A 21,722-nucleotide genomic window follows, 5' to 3' on the forward strand; every position below is an offset into this window, starting at 1 on the left:
TGTAAACTGGAAACCACACACCCTGAGGCTGCATTCATCGTAGCTGGGGATTTTAACAAGGCTAATCTAAAAACAAAACTCCCTAAATTCTATCAGCATATCGATTGTGCTACCAGGGCTGGAAAAACCCTAGATCATTGTTATACTAATTTCCGCGACGCATATAAGGCCCTCCCCCGCCCCCCTTTCGGAAAAGCTGACCACGACTCCATTTTGTTGATTCCAGCCTACAAACAGAAACTCAAACAACAAGCTCCCGCGCTCAGGTCTGTTCAACGCTGGTCCGACCAATCTGAATCCACGCTTCAAGACTGCTTCGATCACGCGGATTGGAATATGTTCCGCATTGCGTCCAACAACAATATTGACGAATATGCTGATTCGGTGAGCGAGTTCATTAGGAAGTGCATTGACGATGTCGTACCCACAGCAACGATTAAAACATTCCCAAACCAGAAACCGTGGATTGACGGCAGCATTCGCGTGAAACTGAAAGCGCGAACCACTGCTTTTAACCAGGGCAAGGTGACCGGAAGCATGACCGAATACAAACAGTGTAGCTATTCTCTCCGCAAGGCAATCAAACAGGCTAAGCCCCAGTACAGAGACAAAATCGAGTCGCAATTCAACAGCTCAGACACAAGAGGTATGTGGCAGGGTCTACAGTCAATCACGGATTACAAAAAGAAAACCAGCCCCGTCGCGGACCAGGATGTCTTGCTCCCAGACAGGCTAAACAACTTTTTTGCCCGCTTTGAGGACAATACAGTGCCACTGACACGGCCCCCTACCAAAACCTGCGGGCTCTCCTTCACTGCAGCCGAGGTGAGTAAAACATTTAAACGTGTTAACCCTCGCAAGGCTGCAGGCCCAGACGGCATTCCCAGCCGCGTCCTCAGAGCATGCGCAGACCAGCTGGCTGGTGTGTTTACGGACATATTCAATCAATCCTTATCCCAGTCTGCTGTTCCCACATGCTTCAAGAGGGCCACCATTGTTCCTGTTCCCAAGAAAGCTAAGGTAACTGAGCTAAACGACTACCGCCCCGTAGCACTCACTTCCGTCATCATGAAGTGCTTTGAGAGACTAGTCAAGGACCATATCACCTCCACCCTACCGGACACCCTAGACCCACTCCAATTTGCTTACCGACCCAATAGGTCCACAGACGACGCAATCGCAACCACACTGCACACTGCCCTAACCCATCTGGACAAGAGGAATACCCATGTGAGAATGCTGTTCATCGATTACAGCTCAGCATTTAACACCATAGTACCCTCCAAACTCGTCATCAAGCTCGAGACCCTGGGTCTCGACCCCGCCCTGTGCAACTGGGTCCTGGACTTCCTGACGGGCCGCCCCCAGGTGGTGAGGGTAGGTAACAACATCTCCACCCCGCTGATCCTCAACACTGGGGCCCCACAAGGGTGCGTTCTGAGCCCTCTCCTGTACTCCCTGTTCACCCACGACTGCGTGGCCATGCACGCCTCCAACTCAATCATCAAGTTTGCGGATGACACTACAGTGGTAGGCTTGATTACCAACAACGACGAGACGGCCTACAGGGAGGAGGTGAGGGCCCTCGGAGTGTGGTGTCAGGAAAATAACCTCACACTCAACGTCAACAAAACAAAGGAGATGATTGTGGACTTCAGGAAACAGCAGAGGGAGCACCCCCCTATCCACATCGACGGGTCAGTAGTGGAGAAGGTGGAAAGTTTTAAGTTCCTCGGTGTACACATCACGGACAAACTGAATTGGTCCACCCACACAGACAGCGTTGTGAAGAAGGCGCAGCAGCGCCTCTTCAACCTCAGGAGGCTGAAGAAATTCGGCTTGTCACCAAAAGCACTCACAAACTTCTACAGATGCACAATCGAGAGCATCCTGTCGGGCTGTATCACCGCCTGGTACGGCAACTGCTCCGCCCACAACCGTAAGGCTCTCCAGAGGGTAGTGAGGTCTGCAGAACGCATCACCGGGGGCAAACTACCTGCCCTCCAGGACACCTACACCACCCGATGTCACAGGAAGGCCATAAAGATCATCAAGGACAACAACCACCCAAGCCACTGCCTGTTCACCCCGCTATCATCCAGAAGGCGAGGTCAGTACAGGTGCATCAAAGCAAGGACCGAGAGACTGAAAAACAGCTTCTATCTCAAGGCCATCAGACTGTTAAACAGCCACCACTAACATTTAGCGGCCGCTGCCAACATACTGACTCAACTCCAGCCACTTTAAAAATGGGAATTGATGGAAATTATGTAAAAATGTACCACTAGCCACTTTAAACAATGCCACTTAATATAATGTTTACATACCCTACATTACCCATCTCATATGTATATACTGTACTCTATATCATCTACTGCATCTTGCCATCTTTATGTAATACATGTACCACTAGCCACTTTAAACTATGCCACTTTATGTTTACATACCCTACAGTACTCATCTCATATGTATATACCGTACTCTATACCATCTACTGCATCTTGCCATGCCGTTCTGTACCACCACTCATTCATATATCTTTATGTACATATTCTTTATCCCTTTACACTTGTGTGTGTGTATAAGGTAGTAGTTGTGGAATTGTTAGGTTAGATTACTTGTTGGTTATTACTGCATTGTCGGAACTAGAAGCACAAGCATTTCGCTACACTCGCATTAACATCTGCTAACCATGTGTATGTGACTAATAAAATTTGATTTGATTTGATTTGATATGTTGGGGGGAACTGTTAATGATGAGGTCTGGATAAGAGCGTCTGCTAAATGACTTAAATGTAAATGTTAGCCCTAGAACAGTGGGTGCTAATTGAACCTAGAGAGGAGGGCATGTTGTCTGAGTTCTGTCACTGTACTGTCAGGATGGGTATGGGAGGAGGTGGAGAGGGAGGACAAGAAGAGGGTCAAATATGAAGCTAGTTATGAGTCAATCTGTCAAGGTGGGTTCTGTCTGGGTTAAATAAACAATGTTGTATGATGAGATGAGGGGTACTTGTCTCTAGGTGCCGTGAGTGTGTGGCGTTGCAACCCTATCACATCACATTAGATTTCTTCTGTAAACATACAAGGTTATGTGTAAACCCTCCCATCCAGGGTGTGAAGCTGCCTAATAGTTGTGTTCTAGTAAACGTTCAGCTGGTGTCAAGAACACTGTAATGAATTCCAGGGGATTTAAGAGAATGTAGATGTGTAGGGGAGTCCTGAGGGCCTGGTTTAGACTCCCACATAGAAAAGGCGAGGGGGACAAGACAGGGGGAGGTGGGGATGGGAGAGTGGTTAGTCAGACCCTCTCCCTCTGACCACAGGAGGCTCCCTGTAGGAAACCAGCTAGGGGAAATGGGTGAGGGGAACAGCCTTTTATTTGATTAAACATTTCCACCTAGGTCGGCTCTGCTCAATGGGTTCCACTCTGTATTCAGCCACAGTTTATTTAGGGGAAAAGCTGATATTGACGCTCCAAAAACAAACACAGCATAACGTAGGTCACTATTAGGTCCTTGTTTATAGGTTAAAACCCCACTGGGGTATTGGCAACCCATGAGGCCTTGTCATAACAGCATAATATCCACTCCAAATGTGTTTTTCACAAAGACTCTTTTGAAAGCCATCTGAGAGTGAAACCAGCTGGCTGACCCTCTCCACACACACACACACACACACACTCCCTGTCTCCATATAGCTTTACTGTGGGAGGAGGAGGAGGACACTGGCTGGAAAGCCAGAGTAAACAGACCCTCCAGAGCCGGACGTGTGGGATCCCTCCTGATCTCAACCAACCACAGACAACCTTATGGGCTGGAGAGAAAACTAAGCAGCGTTTATTTACAGAACAAATTATCCAAAACTCCCTCGCTCACCCTGAGCACTGAGCACACAGCAGATGCCGGACATCTCAGAAGGACAGGAAACTTTGGTAGAGATAGACCAAATAGCCTACAGTAAACCACAATACTCTTTGCATTCTTTAGCTTTGGGACCCATGGTCTATCCAGGTCAACAGACCAACATGGACCAGGTTGGTTGGTATGCAGAGGGACGATTGCAGGTTTGGTTTGGGGTCAGTTGACAGGGTTGTCTAGGGGGGGTCCTTTCAGGTTCACCTCAGATCCCAGGATGCAACAGTCTGAAGGCCTCACAGCACCGTGGGCTGAGGGGGAAGCTGAGTGGGAAATGGGGAGCGCCATGCCTCAGGCCAGGAACAATCATTCAGAGATGGGAGCTCCATGCCTCAGGCCAGGAACAATCATTCAGAGATGGGGAGCTCCATGCCTCAGGCCAGGAACAATCATTCAGAGATGGGAGCTCCATGCCTCAGGCCAGGAACAATCATTCAGAGATGGGGAGCTCCATGCCTCAAGCCAGGAACAATCATTCAGAGATGGGGAGCTCCATGCCTCAGGCCAGGAACAATCATTCAGAGATGGGAGCTCCATGCCTCAGGCCAGGAACAATCATTCAGAGATGGGGAGCTCCATGCCTCAGGCCAGGAACAATCATTCAGAGATGGGAGATCCATGCCTCAGGCCAGGAACAATCATTCAGAGATGGGGAGCTCCATGCCTCAGGCCAGGAACAATCATTCAGATACACATTCCAGGCTCTCCTCAGGGGCAATGCAGACAAAGATACTTTTTTTTGGGGGGGGGGGTGTATTTGTGTGTGTGTGTGTGTGTGTGTGTGTGTGTGTGTGTGTGTGTGTGTGTGTGTGTGTGTGTGTGTGTGTGTGTGTGTGCGTGTGTGTGTGTGTGCGTGTGTGTGGAGGTGTGATGACCTCTGACCTGTGGCCCCACAGGCACTTGTTAAAGCCCTCCATGTCTTCCTCAGCTCACTGAGCACCCCAGGAAACCAGCACGTAAACAAGGAAAGCAATCAGGAAACACTGCTTTCAGCACAGCTCTTACAACACACACACACACACCTACATCCAAACACACAAAGGATATTTCAAACAACTTGTCGATAAAGGAAAGAGGATCCATTTTTTTGTACGGGAAATAAAAACAAGATATACCAATGCAAAATCCACTCTAAATGCACTTTATATAACTGCACTGTGCTTTGTTGAGCTGCAAACCAATACAGCATGACCAAGACTGACCAAGCAGTGAAAACAAATGGATGGTTACAGTTGCATAGCGCGGTGGTTTTATTGTGGTTTATTGCAGGTCTTAGTATTTCTCTGGTAGGGTGATAAAATCCCTTTGTCAGGTATTCAAGTGTTCCTAGTGAGCAGTATTCTCGTTGTGTCAGTGTAGTGCTCTTCTTTCTAGTGGCTTGGCAACACAACTGGCTTACAGGGTCCATTTGTCACAGCTTTGTTTCCATAATGGTTAACTGTAGATCACTGGGTTGTGTGTGGGAGTGTGTATGTGTTAGGACAAGGGAACGCGACGCAAGAAAAAAGGTAACAACGTAATCTTGCCATACTGTCACCTCCAGCTCAACTCTCAACAAAAACACTGCCAACTCAATTCAATGATAAATCACAAACCAGGTTTCAAATATCCGCCCCAAAACGACAAGGAAACAAATTGCTTCAAAAACCATTATGATGTGGTTAAGAACATAAGCCGTGCCAAGATTGCTGCCGGCAGGAGAGAGAGAAAGAACAGATAGGAATGACTGAATGCTACGTTTAGCTTGAGCTGTGTGTGTGTGTGTTTCCTTTTAAACAAACACAACCATTTGAGCAGACTTCAGCCAGCTAGAATGAACCAGCTCCGGCCCTGATGTGAGGATACGAAAGCTCCTAAAACACACTGTATGGGGAGATTACACACACTGTTCACTCCTCCACCCCCTCTCTCTCCCTTCCTCCCTTATTCCCTCTTACTGACTCAGTCTTATGGTGGACATGCTGGGAGACACATTCCATTCAAACTGTGCTGCTTCTCCCTCATTAGTTCATTATTCCAGTGGAAGAACAGGAGGAAACTGACAAGTCCGTCAAGAACAGGGATATCAAAGGGAGACTCTTTAGAGCACAAGACGGCCCAGCCATCAGCCTCATCATCCGTAGCGGAGGAGTCTCATTAGTGGAGGAATACAGTGAATCACAGTCAGCATCAAATAGACTGGAGGGAGACTCATTAACATACGGGATGACATAGCAGGTCAGCCTCCTCATCAAGCTGTATTAGTCCATAATACTCCATGCTGTGTTATTACTGACGGTGTCACAACACAGGACTGTGGGCTGTCCCTCTGTCAGGAGCATGGGTGTCACTGTGTCACTGTGTCACTGTGTCACTGTCAACTAGCCAGCGTGTCCAGATACATGTGAACTCTGACCTGTGCTCAGCTATCAAGGCAGTGGCAGGCCAGGTGTCTCCAAGTTCTCCTCCCCTCTGGAAAGTGGAAACGCAAATGACAGAGCATATTCTGACCCATTTATTTTCTGTTCCCTCCTCCTCTCACACACCTTCCTGACCTCCTTCAGAATGAGATATCTGGCCCAGCCATGGCTGAGAGAGTCTCAAGGCCAAACAAGGCTTGGACAGGAAGGAGGCTATTATCTCAGGCCAATGTTCCTCATTCACAAGCCCCTTATACGAGCAGTGTTGGAAACAACAGTACAGAAAAACACAATTCAAAGGAGGGAAAACATAGATGTGTTTCTCTTGTTAGAGATTCCCATTTGAGGCTGAGAGTTTACAGAGCATTCATTAAGGAGAACGTTGGCTGTTAAAAACATGGAGGCATGGGGAGGAGGGAGCGGTGGGACCGATGGGTAAGGCTGCTTAGCATCATGTCGTCACTCCAGGGATGCATCATTCGGATTTGCAGGGGGGAACAAATTCTTTCCTACTGCTTTTAATGGGCATCATTTAAAGTATACGGATTGTTCAATTAGAATACCAAATGTAGCATTGAGAAGAGGATTGAGAGTGTCATGGCAGGGATGTTCTAGGCGAGGCAGCTACACAAAGCTGCAGTATTCTGTCTGAGAAGCACCCTGAGCACAACACCTGTACAGGTCTAGAATTGTCTTGTACTTAATGGTCCTCTGTTCTCTCATCAGTTGTTGTGCCGTGGAGAAGGAGAGACAAGACAAGGTGGCATACTTAAAATACTTGTCAAAGTAGGGTGGGCAAAGCTAAGCTATGGAGTGAAACACCTGAGAAGAATCTGTTTAGTAAACAGGGGGCACTTTGAACGAATGGTATGCAGCACAGCAGGCCACTGGGCTATCATGGACCTGTTACCTCTACTGTCCCTTTACTCTGGGGTAAGAAGGAGGCCTGCACACACACACACTCACACTCACACCAGCCCGGCTTGAAAAGGGGCAATAAAGACATGCTCCGGAACTCTGGCGACTATTAAGTACTTCTTAAACCTTCTGCTTTGGGCTGGACGTGTCAATGTGTAGTTCATACATGCATAATCTATGAGTAGAATTCCTGTTTTACCTCAATTAGCCACGAAAACCCTAGTTTGAAAGCGACTGTTTTTCTGGACGCTGTGCTGCACCATGCCATTAGCACTTCCTCAACACATTACTGCTATGACACATAAAGCCGGTAATGGAGCCGCCATCTAACTTACTCATAACAGTATTTCCCAAACACCATATGTCTTCATAACTCCATTATATATTCAGTTGAAGTCGGAAGTTTACATACACCTTAGCCAAATACATTTAAACTCAGTTTTTCACAATTCCTGACATTTAATCCGAGTAAAAATTCCCTGTCTTAGGTCAGTTAGGATCACCACTTTATTTTAAGAATGTGAAATGTCAGAATAATTGTAGAGAGAATGATTTATTTCAGCTTTTATTTCTTTCATCACATTCCCAGTTTACATACACTCAATTAGAAATTGGTAGCATTGCCTTTAAATTGTTTAACTTGGGTCAAATGTTTCGGGCAGCCTTCCACAAGCTTCCCACAATAAGTTGGGTGAATTTTGGCCCACTCCTCCTGACAGAGCTGGTGTAACTGAGTCAGGTTTGTAGGCCTCCTTGCTTGCACATGCTTTTTCAGTTCTGCCCACACATTTTCTATGGGATTGAGGTCAGGGCTTTGTGATGACCACTTCAATACCTTGACTTTGTTGTCCTTAAGCCATTTTGCCACAACTTTGGAAGCATGCATGGGGTCACTGTCCATTTGGAAGACGGACATTTCTCCAAAATGTACGATCTTTGTCCCCATGTGCAGTTGCAAACCGTAGTCTGGCTTTTTTATGGAGGTTTTGGAGCAGTGACTTCTTCCTTGCTGAACGGCCTTTCAGGTTATGTCGATATAGGACTCGTTTTACTGTGGATATAGATACTTTTGTACCTGTTTCCTCCAGCATCTTCACAAGGTCCTTTGCTGTTGTTCTATGATTGATTTGCACTTTTACCAAATACGTTCATCTCTAGGAGACAGAACGTGTCTCCTTCCTGAGCGGTATGATGGCTGCGTGGTCCCATGGTGTTTATACTTGCACACCGTTGTTTGTACAGGTGAACGTGGTACCTTCAGGCGTTTGTAAATTGCTCCCAAGGATGAACCATACTGTGGAGGTCTACAATTTTTTTTCTGAGGTCTTGGCTGATTTATTTAGATTTTCCCATGATGTCAAGCAGAGGCACTGAGTTTGAAGGTAGGCCTTCAATTGACTCAAATTATGTCAATTAGCCTATCAGAAGCTTCTGAAGCCATGACATAATTTTCTGGAATTTTCCAAGCTGTTTAAAGGCAGTCAACTTAGTGTACATATACAGTGGGGCAAAAAAGTATTTAGTCAGCCACCAATTGTGCAAGTTCTCCCACTTAAAAAGATGAGAGAGGCCTGTAATTTTCATCATAGGTACACTTCAACTATGACAGACAAAATGAGAAAAAAAATCCTGAAAATCACATTGTAGGATTTTTAATGAATTTATTTGCAAATTATGGTGGAAAATAAGTATTTGGTCAATAACAAAAGTTTATCTCAATACTTTGTTATATACCCTTTGTTGGCAATGACAGAGCTCAAACGTTTTCTGTAAGTCTTCACAAGGTTTTCACACACTGTTGCTGGTATTTTGGCCCATTCCTCCATGCAGATCTCCTCTAGAGCAGTGATGTTTTGGGGCTGTTGCTGGGCAACACAGACTTTCAACTCCCTCCAAAGATTTTCTATGGGGTTGAGATCTGGAGACTGGCTAGGCCACTCCAGGACCTTGAAATGCTTCTTACGAAGCCACTCCTTCGTTGCCCGGGCGGTGTGTTTGGGATCATTGTCATGCTGAAAGACCCAGCCACGTTTCATCTTCAATGCCCTTGCTGATGGAAGGAGGTTTTCACTCAAAATCTCACGCTACATGGCCCCATTCATTCTGTCCTTTACACGGATCAGTCGTCCTGGTCCCTTTGCAGAAAAACAGCCCCAAAGCATGATGTTTCCACCCCCATGCTTCACAGTAGATATGGTGTTCTTTGGATGCAACTCAGCATTCTTTGTCCTCCAAACACGACGAGTTGAGTTTTTACCAAAAAGTTATATTTTGGTTTCATCTGACCATATGACATTCTCCCAATCTTCTTCTGGATCATCCAAATGCTCTCTAGCAAACTTCAGACAGGCCTGGACATGTACTGGCTTAAGCAGGGGGACACGTCTAGCACTGCAGGATTTGAGTCCCTGGCGGCGTAGTGTGTTACTGATGGTAGGCTTTGTTACTTTGGTCCCAGCTCTCTGCAGGTCATTCACTAGGTCCCCCCGTGTGGTTCTGGGAATTTTGCTCACCGTTCTTGTGATCATTTTGACCCCACGGGGTGAGATCTTGCGTGGAGCCCCAGATCGAGGGAGATTATCAGTGGTCTTGTATGTCTTCCATTTCCTAATAATTGCTCCCACAGTTGATTTCTTCAAACCAAGCTGCTTACCTATTGCAGATTCAGTCTTCCCAGCCTGGTGCAGGTCTACAATTTTGTTTCTGGTGTCCTTTGACACCTCTTTGGTCTTGGCCATAGTGGAGTTTGACTGTTTGAGGTTGTGGACAGGTGTCTTTTATACTGATAACAAGTTCAAACAGGTGCCATTAATACAGGTAACGAGTGGAGGACAGAGGAGCCTCTCTTTTTCTCATTTTGTCTGTCATAGTTGAAGTGTACCTATGATGAAAATTACAGGCCTCTCTCATCTTTTTAAGTGGGAGAACTTGCACAATTGATGGCTGACTAAATACTTTTTTGCCCCACTGTACTTCTGTCCCACTGGAATTGTGACACAGTGAATTATAAGTGAAATAATCTGTCTGTAAACAATTGTTCTAAAAATGACTTGTGTCATGCACAAAGTAGATGTCCTAACCGACTTGCCAAAACTATAGTTTGTTAACAAGACATTTGTGGAGTGGTTGAAAAACGAGTTTTAATTACTCCAACCTAAGTGTATGTAAACTTCCGACTTTAACTGTATATATATTTCCCTAGTAAAGTGGAAAAACTCAGAAGTGAAACGACAACATTGAATAGTGAACAATAATATTTGTGTATACTGAACAAAAATATAAATGCAACATGTAAAGTGTTGGTCCCATGTTTCATGAGCTGAAATAAAACATTCCATACATTTTCAAAATGCACAAAAAGCTTATTTTCTCTCAAATGTTGTGCACAAATTTCCTTACATCCCTGTTAGTGAGCATTTCTTCTTTGCCAAGATAATCCATCCACCTGACAGGTGTGGCATATCAAGAAGCTGATTAAACAGCATGATCAATACACAGGTGCACCTTGTGCTGGGGGCAATAAAAGGCCACTCTAAAATGTGCACAACACAATGTCACACAACACAATGACACAGATGTCTCAAGTTTTGAGGGAGCGTGCAATTGGCATCCTGACTACAACACTGTCCACCAGAGTTGTTGCCAGAGAATTTAATATTAATTTCTCTTTAATAAGCCACCTCCAACATCATTTTAGAGAATTTGGCAGTGCGTCCACCCGGCCTCACAACCGCAGACCACATGTGATCACGCCAGCCCAGGATCTCCACATCTGGCTTCTTTACCTGTGGGATCATCTGAGACCAGCCACCCGGACAGCTGATGAAACTGAGGAGTATTTCTGTCTGTAATAAAGCCCTTTTGTGGGGAAAAAATACTTCTGATTAGCTGGGCCTGGCTCCCCAGTGGGTGGGCCTGGCTCCCAAGTGGCCTATGACCTCCCAGGCCCACCCATGGCTGTGCCCCTGCCTAGTCATGTGAAATCCATAGATTAGGGCCTAATGAATTTATTTCAATTGCCTGATTTCCTCATATGAACTGTAACTCAGTACAATCATTGAAATTATTGCATGTTGTGTTTATATTTTTGTTCAGTAAATAAAAAATAAAATAATGAAAGAAGGATTGCTGTTTTGAATTTGGTCAAGTCGTGTAAGAGAGGTGGAAAAACTATTGTTATCCGTCAATAATGATAAGCCACCAGGCATTGACAACCGTGATGGGAAACCATTGAGAATGGTAGCAGACCGTATTGCCACCCCTATTTGCTAGATCTTTAACCAAAGCCTAAAGGAGTGTGTCCACAGGCGTGGAAGGAAGGTAAAGTAATTCCACTGCCTAAAAATAGCAAAGCACCCTTTGCTGGCTCTAACAGCCCTCTCTCTCTCTGTTTTATTATATTTCTTTTTTTACAAATGATTTGCCACTGGTCTCACACAAAGCTAGAATGACAATGTCTGCAGATGATTCCACACTAAATGTCAGCACCCAAAGCCAGTGAGTTCACTGAAATTATAAATAAGGAGTTACAGTCAGTATCCGAATGGTTGATTAATAATAAACTGGTCTTAAATACAGCTACAACTAAAAGCATTGCATTTGGTTTAAAACGTTCTCTAAGACCTAAACCTCAACTGGAGTTGTGTGTGAAAGGTGTGACCACTGAGTTGATGGTCAATTATCATGGTCAAGTCATATTGACAAAGTTGTTGTGACGATGGGGAGGGGTATGTCTGTTATAAAAATATGTTCTGCATTTTTGACGCAAAAATCAACCGTACTATTTGTTCAGTCTCTGGTCTTGTCCCGTCTTGATTACTGTCTGGTAATATGGTCAAGTGCAGCAAATAAAGACCTAGCAAAGCTGCTGCTGGTTCAAAACAGAGCAGCATCTTTGCCCTTAACTGCACCTACAGAACTAACATCAACAACATGCAGGCCAGTCTTTCCTGGTTGAGGGTTCACGAGAGATTATCTGCATCAATCCTTGTTCTTGTGAGATATTTTACTGTGTTGAAATGTCCAAATTGTCTGTATAATCAACTTACATATAGCTATGACAGACATACTTATCCCACCAGACATGCCACCAGGGGTCTCTTCACAGTCCCCAAATCCAGAATGAATTCAAGGCAAGGCACAGTATTGTATAGAGCCATGATCACATGGAACTCCCTTCCATCTCAAATTACTCGAGCAAACAGAAAAAATGTGCTTTAAATAAATGAATAAAACAACACTTCACAACACAATGCCTCTCCCCTATCTGACTTAGTTGTAATGTCTATGTTCATGTTTTTGTAAATTGTTAAGTATTTTTGTCTGTAATGTATTTTTCGTTATGAGTCGGACAACAGGAAGATAATCTATCGCGATTGGCATCAGCTAACGGAGATCACAATAAAATGTAAAATACAATAAAATGCCTTGTTCATATAGCTAAGTGCAGTTTGCTCATTCACAACCAAACAGAAAAGGCGTTGGTTTTGTTTAAAGAGTATATTATAAATCTCTATATCACTGTTAGTCCTATCAATACGGGCCAGTCCCATCAGTATGTACACAAGCCTGTTCAGACGAGCGGTGTTGTTAATAGGACTTCATTAGGCCTCTCTCCACTGACCTTGGCCTCTTTCTACTGTTAGTCATTAACCTGCACCACTGCTGATCTCAGCGACCAGAAAGTGTGTGTTGACCGGTTGTTACACGTTTACAAACCATTTGTGTGTTCCTGCTTTACCCCTGAAGAATGACTATTTCAAGTCACTCTTGCTCTTTCTCTCACACACACACACACACAACACACTCTTTATCACGTTGACTCTAAGTGTAACACCGATAGCGGCAAAGCTGGCACCCTGACAGGTGACTACCCAGGAGAAGGCACAGTCAGGACACTAAAACAGTATAAGGAGGACATGGTCTCATTCTTTATCTCAGGATCTCTGCTGATGTGATTGCCAGTGATTCATAATTACAAATGTTTACAGCAGGCAGTTCACCTGGGATACAAGTCAGTATTTGATGTATATATATGTCTGAGGACATCCGGAGATGACGTGGACATCAGCCACAAGGGGCAACAGTGAGTGAGTGCTGTTACTTTCAAGTAGGCGTTGTAGACAGGGATGCCGGGTGGGCATACAGTAAGCATCTGCCTCTGGTTATAAAGGTTGCATGTTCAAATCCAGCTATAGAAAGTAGATGTTTATATTTTTGTTTTAAACCTAACCTTTACCATTCGGAGTTAATTTACCTAACCTCAAGAATGCTGAGTTAATGCCTACACTTCACCCGGGAACATACAGAGATGTAACCAAACACTTCAACATGTGATGTTTGGAACAACTTCGAAATTAGATTTTTGAGAAACATCGATGAACTTCAAATTCTGACGTGAGACTATGAGAGCTTGTTATTTTACACAACTAAGGCAGTAAGAGCACACCCTGGTTGTCAGCAGTCAGACCATGATTCAGACAAAGACCACTTCATGCCACACTGCTGGGCTTGGCACACAACGTCAAAGAGGGAAACAGATATGAAAGGATGATAGTACAGTTTTAGTACAGTTCTAAGTCAGTCGATACTTATGCACTCACCCCACCCATGCCATGCCATCTTTAATTTCCGCACACAAGCACACGCTCATAAATGCTCACACATGAGAATAGACTATTACAGGAATATTACTTTTCAAATTCAAAGTCATAAGCCAAGTCAGATAAGGTGAAATAGTGCAGTCTTTACCTGAACAAATGTGAATAAATCCGAGTAGAAAGTAAATCCCCACTGAACGCGCAGGCATCATTCCAAAGCAGCAGAGGACTGAAGCGAATGTGTATTATCCACAAATGTTTGATATGGCCTATTCGATCTAAATAATTATATTTATAAAAAATGTTCTGCTTCCTTCTTGAGTAAAATAGCCTACCACGCCGTCTCCAACTCTCTTTTATGTGGCTGTGCGCTGCGCTGGGGTAGCCTATGCTGAGAGCAAGTCTCCGAATAACTCCGTGCGGGACGATTGGTATTTCTGTACACTGTTACAAAGATAATACTTTACTGATAGCTCATACCAAACCTCCCGGTCACATTATTAGGGTTGCCCACGAGATCGTCCACATAACTGGGATCTTCTTCTCGAATCCGAGTGAGTTTCGTAAATCCAAGACTAAACTCTGAGGTTTTAGCCGAATTCATCTGTGATCAAATATTATTTCCACTTTGTCATAGTTTTCTTTCGCATGAGTGATATGGCAGAGTCCAAAATCCAAACGTCCAACTTCAGTTCAGTCACTTTCCTGATTTAATTTGCCTGTTTCTCAAACCAGCCGGCGCTCACCCGACTTCGTGCACTTAGGGCTGAAGGGACGTTTGAAAAGGGCAGCGCTTAGTGAGTGCTGCATAGTGTGCACTCTTCCTAGTCCACAATGGGGTTTTTCACAGAGGCTATTTTAACACGGGGAACCTTCATTGAATGTATTTAACTATTACGTTAGAGTGTGCAAATGTTAATATATGTGTGCAAATGTTAATCTAAATCTAAAACCAATATTATTTTACTTAATATGATTGTGGCCAGCCAGAGCTACTTCGCGTCTTGCTTATTTAATTAATTACATTTAAATTAAAAGTGTCTTTTGAATTAATTTTAACTAATGTGTCTTACCAAATTGATTAAAATTATACTAAATTATATGAACAGTCGAATTCGTCTACTTGCAGAACATAAAGTGATGGGGACATTTTTTATTTCTTCTGCAATTTTTCTCTACTCAAACAACAGCAGAATAAATGTTAAACAACAGCCAATGGTGTCCCCTGTGTGAGTTTTATAAAGTGAAAGGGATGGTTTGACAGACAGGGTGCTCCCTTCACATCCTATTCAATGAAAAGTCAAAGGGAAGGCACGACGTCGGTCACCCGCTGGGAGACATAACTGTGTTTAAAACGACCGTGTGAACCAAGGTCTCACACCATATGTGTTTATACGCGACCTTTCAATCCCGCAAATGGCTCACTTGGGCACAAGATATTATCTTAATAAGCCAATTAAAATTCACTTTGGCAGAGATTAGCCAGGAGCAGTGTTGCACTTCTCTTAATCATGAACTAAGATCAACCCCAGAGACCTCTCGGTCTCAGCATTCCAATGCCAACATCAGACAGAATGACCATTTACTTTTCAAGTCCAGTGCATGAATTTGAATGCACTTAATTTATTTGTATTTATTTTTTTAAATATAAGAATACACAAACATCTGATTTTGTATGAATAAAAGCGTATGATTTTCATATGAAAAAAATGTAGCATAGTGAGAACATATTTCATCTGTTTTAAATACAACCAAATAAGAACATTTTACCATTGAATAAGTGTCAATAAAGATACATAACTCTCCTGAGGGCTTAATGGGTTTATTGTAGGAATGTAGTGGAATTTGCCTAACCCTGCTCTCTGGCTTGCTTCATGACCAGAGAGCAAGCACACCCTCTGCTGGCTGACTTGCATCATGTTAGCGATTATTCACAAGAGGGTTTTCTTCTCTTTCATGCTCTTTCTACAAAAAAATTGTACAGCATTTACCTGCTTTGATGCTCTATCCGTCTTCCAACATGGTAACTCATATCACATGTTTTCGTGGCTGAGGGAAATTCCAGACTATTTTCATTTCCAGCCTACAATTGCTTAAAACTATCAAAGCTGCATTGGTTTTGTACTAAGCGATTGACTACGGGGAAATGGATGTTGATGACCGACTGTTGGCATGTCCTGCAACATGTGAGACATTCCTTATTCTTAAAATCTGCACCATGTTACACATTACCCTGACACATGAACCCAGAGCTGCAGACTCTTTCTATGTCCCTATTCTCTCCACCACCTCTCTCTCTCTCGCTGTCAAGAAAGCATCTCTTTACTCCCATGTGTCCACATAGAGAAACCTCAGCATTGCTCCTACGGTGGAAGAAAGCCTTCCCTCCCTGCCTCAAATCTCTTTATTGCTCTGAGTGTGCCTCTGCCGGCCCAGCTGTATGCTTGCAGATGAAACGAGACCAGTTCTGGAACCAGTACAGCAGCATAGCAGCCCAGCCCAGCGCCACTGGTAAACAAACAGTAAAATATGGGTACTTACAGGCTAACCATCAGCACATTGAGTTTTTCCACCCCTTCACACACATAAACACATGCACACTTTTTTTTTAAAGCAGGCAAGTCAGTTAAGAACAAATTCTTATTTACAATGACGGCCTACAGGGGAACAGTGGGTTAACTGCCTTGTTCAGGGGCAGAACAACAGATTTTTACCTTGTCAGCTCGGGGATTCAATTCAGCAACCTTTTGGTTACTGGTCAAACGCTCTAACCACTAGGCTACATTATGCCGACTCGTTCCCTATTTTCTGTCCTATAACCTCAACGTGACAACTGCTTGGTCCTGTAGAAGATGAATGAGAAAAAAAAACATGTGATCTACTTTCTCGGTCCTCCATCCTCCCACTGTCACTACCCCACCCTCTACCTCCCCCATTCCCCCATCCACTATCACGCTGGATACTCTTCTCCTTGTACCCCTCCATCTCTCTCTGGGGTAAAGGAAGGATGGGGTCATTATTTAAAGGGGGTAAGGTAGTGTAGATCCGTTTTGGATGGGTGGCAATCAATCAAAACTTCAGGGTAAAAGGCTGAGGAAGTCCAAGAAGACAAACAACCACTTAAGCCTGGACACATACTTCCCATTGAATTATCCCTCTGTAACCAGTCCCCTCCTGAGACAAATAGTGTTGAAAACTGTTCTCCTCTCAAAACACGAAAGGATCCGTGTCAATACATCCAATGACATTCTGTGAGTTTGCCATCAAATCCCCTTCCTGAGCAGAGGATCAAATGTGCTAACTAACCTCAGAGGATGTGGTGACGAGAAGAGGAGAAGAGGCCTCCCTCCAACCACATCACAGTGTAGAAGAGTCAGAAGGTTGCCTACACAAACACCCAGATTCTCCCAGGGAGAGCAGAGACTATAGTGCCAGGCCAGCTGCCTAAACAAAAGCTGCAGAGCGTGGCTAATGTGATAAATATGAAGTAGAGGTCGACTAGGACAGCTGACCGCACATGCGTGTGGCCAACATAACAGCAGGTGCAGCACACATTGCAGAGTGCAGAGTTTATGATTTCTACGGTACATTTCACAGGTCCGCCTGACCATCCAATGCCTCTCCAAGACTAATGTAACTACAGCAACAGATAGTACAAGTGGACACAAAGAGAAACACAAATATTATATTGGTTGTCATAGAGAAAGGAGTAATAAGCCAGAGGGATCAGACAATGGCAAATATTGAAAATGATTGTTTTGCTACTCAAAGCTCCAGCTTTAAATTGGTTCCGAGCCATACCAAAGAAGACTGAACCCAAACACTAACTAAAACTGTCACTGATATTCATGAAGGAATAAATCATATTAAGTGCTATCTCCATAGATACGAACAGCAACAAACACTGCATAATTAGTGCTTTGTAGTTAGTGTATAATTGCATAATGGCATAGTTAGTTCTGTATAATTAATTAGTCATAAGTGATTGATGTTTTGTTTCTCTTTCACATGAAAATATCTGTGGGGTCACCTTCGTCGTGAAGAGTAGCTCCTACAGAACTGATTTCTTTGTGTTTTCACACAGAAGAACCATGCTTCTGTCCATCCCACTCCATCTTTCCAACAGCTTGTTCTTTGTGTAGCTACCAGTCTAACATACAGTACACCTGCAGGTGCTGCTAAACATATGCCTGACTAGCTATGTGTTCCTGACAAGGACATCTGGAATCGCCCCTATACAAGGCATGTATTGCTGTCAGGCAGCTTTCAGTAAATAAGAAGCACAACAACAAAAAATCCAGTGTCTTTCCCTATAAGCTCATCATAATCACAAGAACTCCGTAGAAATGAGCTCCTCAATCACTAAGGACATTAAGGGCATTTGGGAGACAATTAAGCTTATGTAGTTATTATGTGTGTTTCATGGAGTTGATGGATGGTATTGTATACATTACAACAATATTTTAGTATTATACAGTACCATTTTACATTGGTATTCCTCATGTACATAGAGTGCATAATCACTGATGGCTGTTATAATTGGTCTTTGTTAACGTTGGTGGTGTTAACCAGTCAATTTAGATTCCAATTTGTCTTAAACTCCATTCCTGGGTGTCTGGCACTAACACTATCTTCCCTTTCTCTCTTTCATATTTCTCATCTTCAAATATTTTCTATTTCACCTCCCCCTCTTCCTGCGTCTTCCCTTTCTCCCCATTATCTGTAACAACCTATCCACCAACTCTCCCATTTTCCACCACGCTCTGCCTCTCTCTCTCTCCATTCGTCAGCTCCACTCAGCGCAGAGCGCAGCACTCTAGTCACTCAGGGTCATTCACACAATGAGAATGTGAAATATGACAGACGGCCTTCATATTCTCTATCTTACAGCACGTCTGGAACTGCTGATGCACAAACCATGCTGCTCTTCTCTTTCTTCCCTCTCTCTGTGTTTCTCTTCTCTTTCTTCCCTCTCTCTGTGTTTCTCTTCTCTTTCTTCCCTCTCTCTGTGCTGCTCTTCTCTTTCTTCCCTCTCTCTGTGTTTCTCTTCTCTTTCTTCCCTCTCTCTGTGTTTCTCTTCTCTTTCTTCCCTCTCTCTGTGTTTCTCTTCTCTTTCTTCCCTCTCTCTGTGTTTCTCTTCTCTTTCTTCCCTCTCTCTGGGTTTCTCTTCTCTTTCTTCCCTCTGTGTTTCTCTTCTCTTTCTTCCCTCTCTCTGTGTTTCTCTTCTCTTTCTTCCCTCTCTCTGTGTTTCTCTTCTCTTTCTTCCCTCTCTCTGTGTTTCTCTTCTCTTTCTTCCCTCTCTCTGGGTTTCTCTTCTATTTCTTCCCTCTCTCTGGGTTTCTCTTCTCTGCAAATTGACAAACTGAATGCCACTGTGATGTTCCTCTCAATCGTGATGCCTGTTGGCTTAACACATGGAACCCATGTGTTAGATGTGTTTGATATTATTCCACTCATTCCGCTCCAGCCATTACCACGAGCTTGTCCTCCACATTAAGGTCTGTCTGGAAAGGCTGTGTGCTATAACAAGCTGCTTCCACGGCACATACTCAGCTGTAGGGTTACAACACATCATGCGCATCAACAGTCTCTGGTACCTCAAAGGCACTACGTCAAGGTCTTTACAGTTTATCAGTGGAATGAGGGGTTTGTGATCCCTCTGCAGTGTGAATGCATCTATTCAGATATCTGGTAAACTTGTCACATGTTCAGACTGTGCTTTTTCAGCATCTGTGAGAGTCCTGGAGCACTAAGCTACTGGCTTTAACTTTCCATCATGTTTCTGTAGTAGGACCCCGCCAAACCCAGAACTACTGGCGTCTGCACGGACTATGTTAGGCTTTGTCATATCATAGAATGCCGGTGCAGGTGACTCTGTGACGATTTGCTTTACGTTCCTAAAGGCCTCCTCCTGCACTGCACTCCGTGTCCATGAAGCATCACTCTTGAGCAGGTCGTTGATTGGTTTGGTGACATCAGCTAGACCCAGTAGGTACCTACCTAGGTAGTGAATCATACCCAGTATACTCCTCAGATCAGTCACATTGCTTGGCAGTTCCAGCTGGGTGATGGCCTGGATCTTTTTTTTAAATAATTTTACCCCTTTTTTTCTCCCCATTTTCATGGTATCCAATTGGTAGTAGTTACAGTCTTGTCTCATCGCTGCAACTCCCGTACGGACTCGGTAGAGGCGAAGGTCGAGAGCCATGCGTCCTCCAAAACACAACCCAACCAAGCCGCACTGCTTCTTGACACAATACCCATCCAACCCGGAAGCCAGCCGCACCAATGTGTCAGAGGAAACACCGTACATCTGGCGACCTGGTCAGCGTGCACTGCGCCCGGCCCGCCACAGGAGTCGCTAGTGCGCGATGAGACAAGGATATCCCTGCCGGCCAAACCCTCCCTAACCCGGCCGCCCCATGGGCCTCCCGGTCGCGGCCGGCTGCGACAGAGCCTGGGCTCGAACCCAGAATCTCTGGTGGCACAGCTAGACCACAGCTCCACCCGGGAGGCCCTGATGGCCTGGATCTTGGCCAGCTTCCTACAGTTGCAACATGTTGCATTCCTAGCAGCAAATCATTCCTCTGTAGCATGTGCCTTACCACATCTGAAGCATCTGCATCCTGTCGTTCAAATTGTGTAATTTTGCTTTGGCCCGTTTGCTTTGTCCATACCTGTTTTTGTGTCTCTATTTGTTATTGTGCGACGTGTGTTTGTATGCTACTTCACTGAGCTGTGCACCGTTAGCATTAGTCCCTTGTTCGCTAATATGCCCTTTTACTTGCTCTAACTGCCTCATAAGTTCTACTGATTTGTCATTTGTCAACTCAGGCAATAGCTGAAGCTTCTCTGACAACTCATTATCTAATATACCTATGACCAACCTGCCCCGGATATTTTAGTTCTTGGCAGTATCGAAAGTGCATGTATCAGCTAGGTTTCCGCAAGCTTTTTGGCTCGCTAATGAAAGCGGGAACTTTCATGAATAATGTTCACTTTGGGCACAAAATTATTGTACAGATTACCCATAACGGTCTAATAATCATTCTGATTCTCCTCCACGGAAAACATGAATCAATCAATCAATCAAATTATTTTATAAAGTCCTTTTTACATCAGCCGATGTCACAAAGTGCTATACAGAAACCTAGCCTAAAACCCCAAGCAGCAAGCAATGCAGATGTAAAAGCACGGTGGCTAGGAAAAACTCCCTAGAAAGGCAGGAACCTAGGAAGAAACCTAGAGAGGAACCAGGCTCTGAGGGTTGGCCAGTCCTCTTCTGGCTGTGCCGGGTGGAGATTATAACAGTACATGGCCAAGAAGTTCAAACGTTCATAGATAGTAATAATCACAGTGGTTGTAGAGGGTGCAACAGGTCAGCACCTCAGGTGTAAATGTCAGTTGGCTTTTCATAGCCGATCATTCAGAGTTAGAGACAGCAGGTGCGGTAGAGAGAGAGAGAGCCGAAATCAGGAGTCATCAGGCCAGGTAGTCCTGAGGCATGGTCCTAGGGCTCAGGTCCTCCGAGAGAAGAGAAAAAGAGGGAGAAAGAGAAAGAGAGAGAGAGAGAGAGAGAGGAGGTCTTCCTTCCCCTGCTAATAGAACAGAGTACAAACCTGTACCTCTCCATCCTCTTTGTTTAGCTTAGTTGAAATCTTGTAACACTTAAATCATTGGCTCCATTCTGGGCAGTGTTCTGAGTGACTGAAGTCAAAGTTTTCTGGAGGTGGAAACTTAGCCATCGTTGCTGATCTTCTGACACCATGTAATGTTATGCTTTATATGAAGAATCCAGAGGTGAATATAACTTTGGTTGACTTGAATGAAACAGTAAGCATAGCTAGGTAGCTAGCGACATAACACCGGCAACTGTTTTTCACTGGACTTGC

General features: G+C 44.3%; 1 protein-coding gene across 2 annotated transcripts in view; it reads right to left on the reverse strand.

Annotated features, from left to right (window-relative positions):
- Window positions 1-21,722, reverse strand: part of LOC139537179 (roundabout homolog 1-like) — a 228,864-nt gene that overhangs the window by 162,501 nt on the left and 44,641 nt on the right. Inside the window, exon 1 of one of the 2 annotated variants that reach the window (XM_071338198.1) lies at window positions 13,982-14,635. The exons of the other annotated variant lie outside the window; for it this stretch is intronic. Within the exon in view, the coding sequence (XP_071194299.1) occupies window positions 13,982-14,042 (61 nt within the window). The 5' untranslated portion in view covers window positions 14,043-14,635. Of the gene's footprint in view, window positions 1-13,981; window positions 14,636-21,722 lie in introns of those variants that run through there. 2 annotated transcript variants of the gene reach the window in all.

This window comes from Salvelinus alpinus, chromosome 13 (genome assembly GCF_045679555.1).
Source record: "Salvelinus alpinus chromosome 13, SLU_Salpinus.1, whole genome shotgun sequence".
In the NCBI taxonomy this organism is placed as follows: Eukaryota; Metazoa; Chordata; class Actinopteri; order Salmoniformes; family Salmonidae; genus Salvelinus; species Salvelinus alpinus.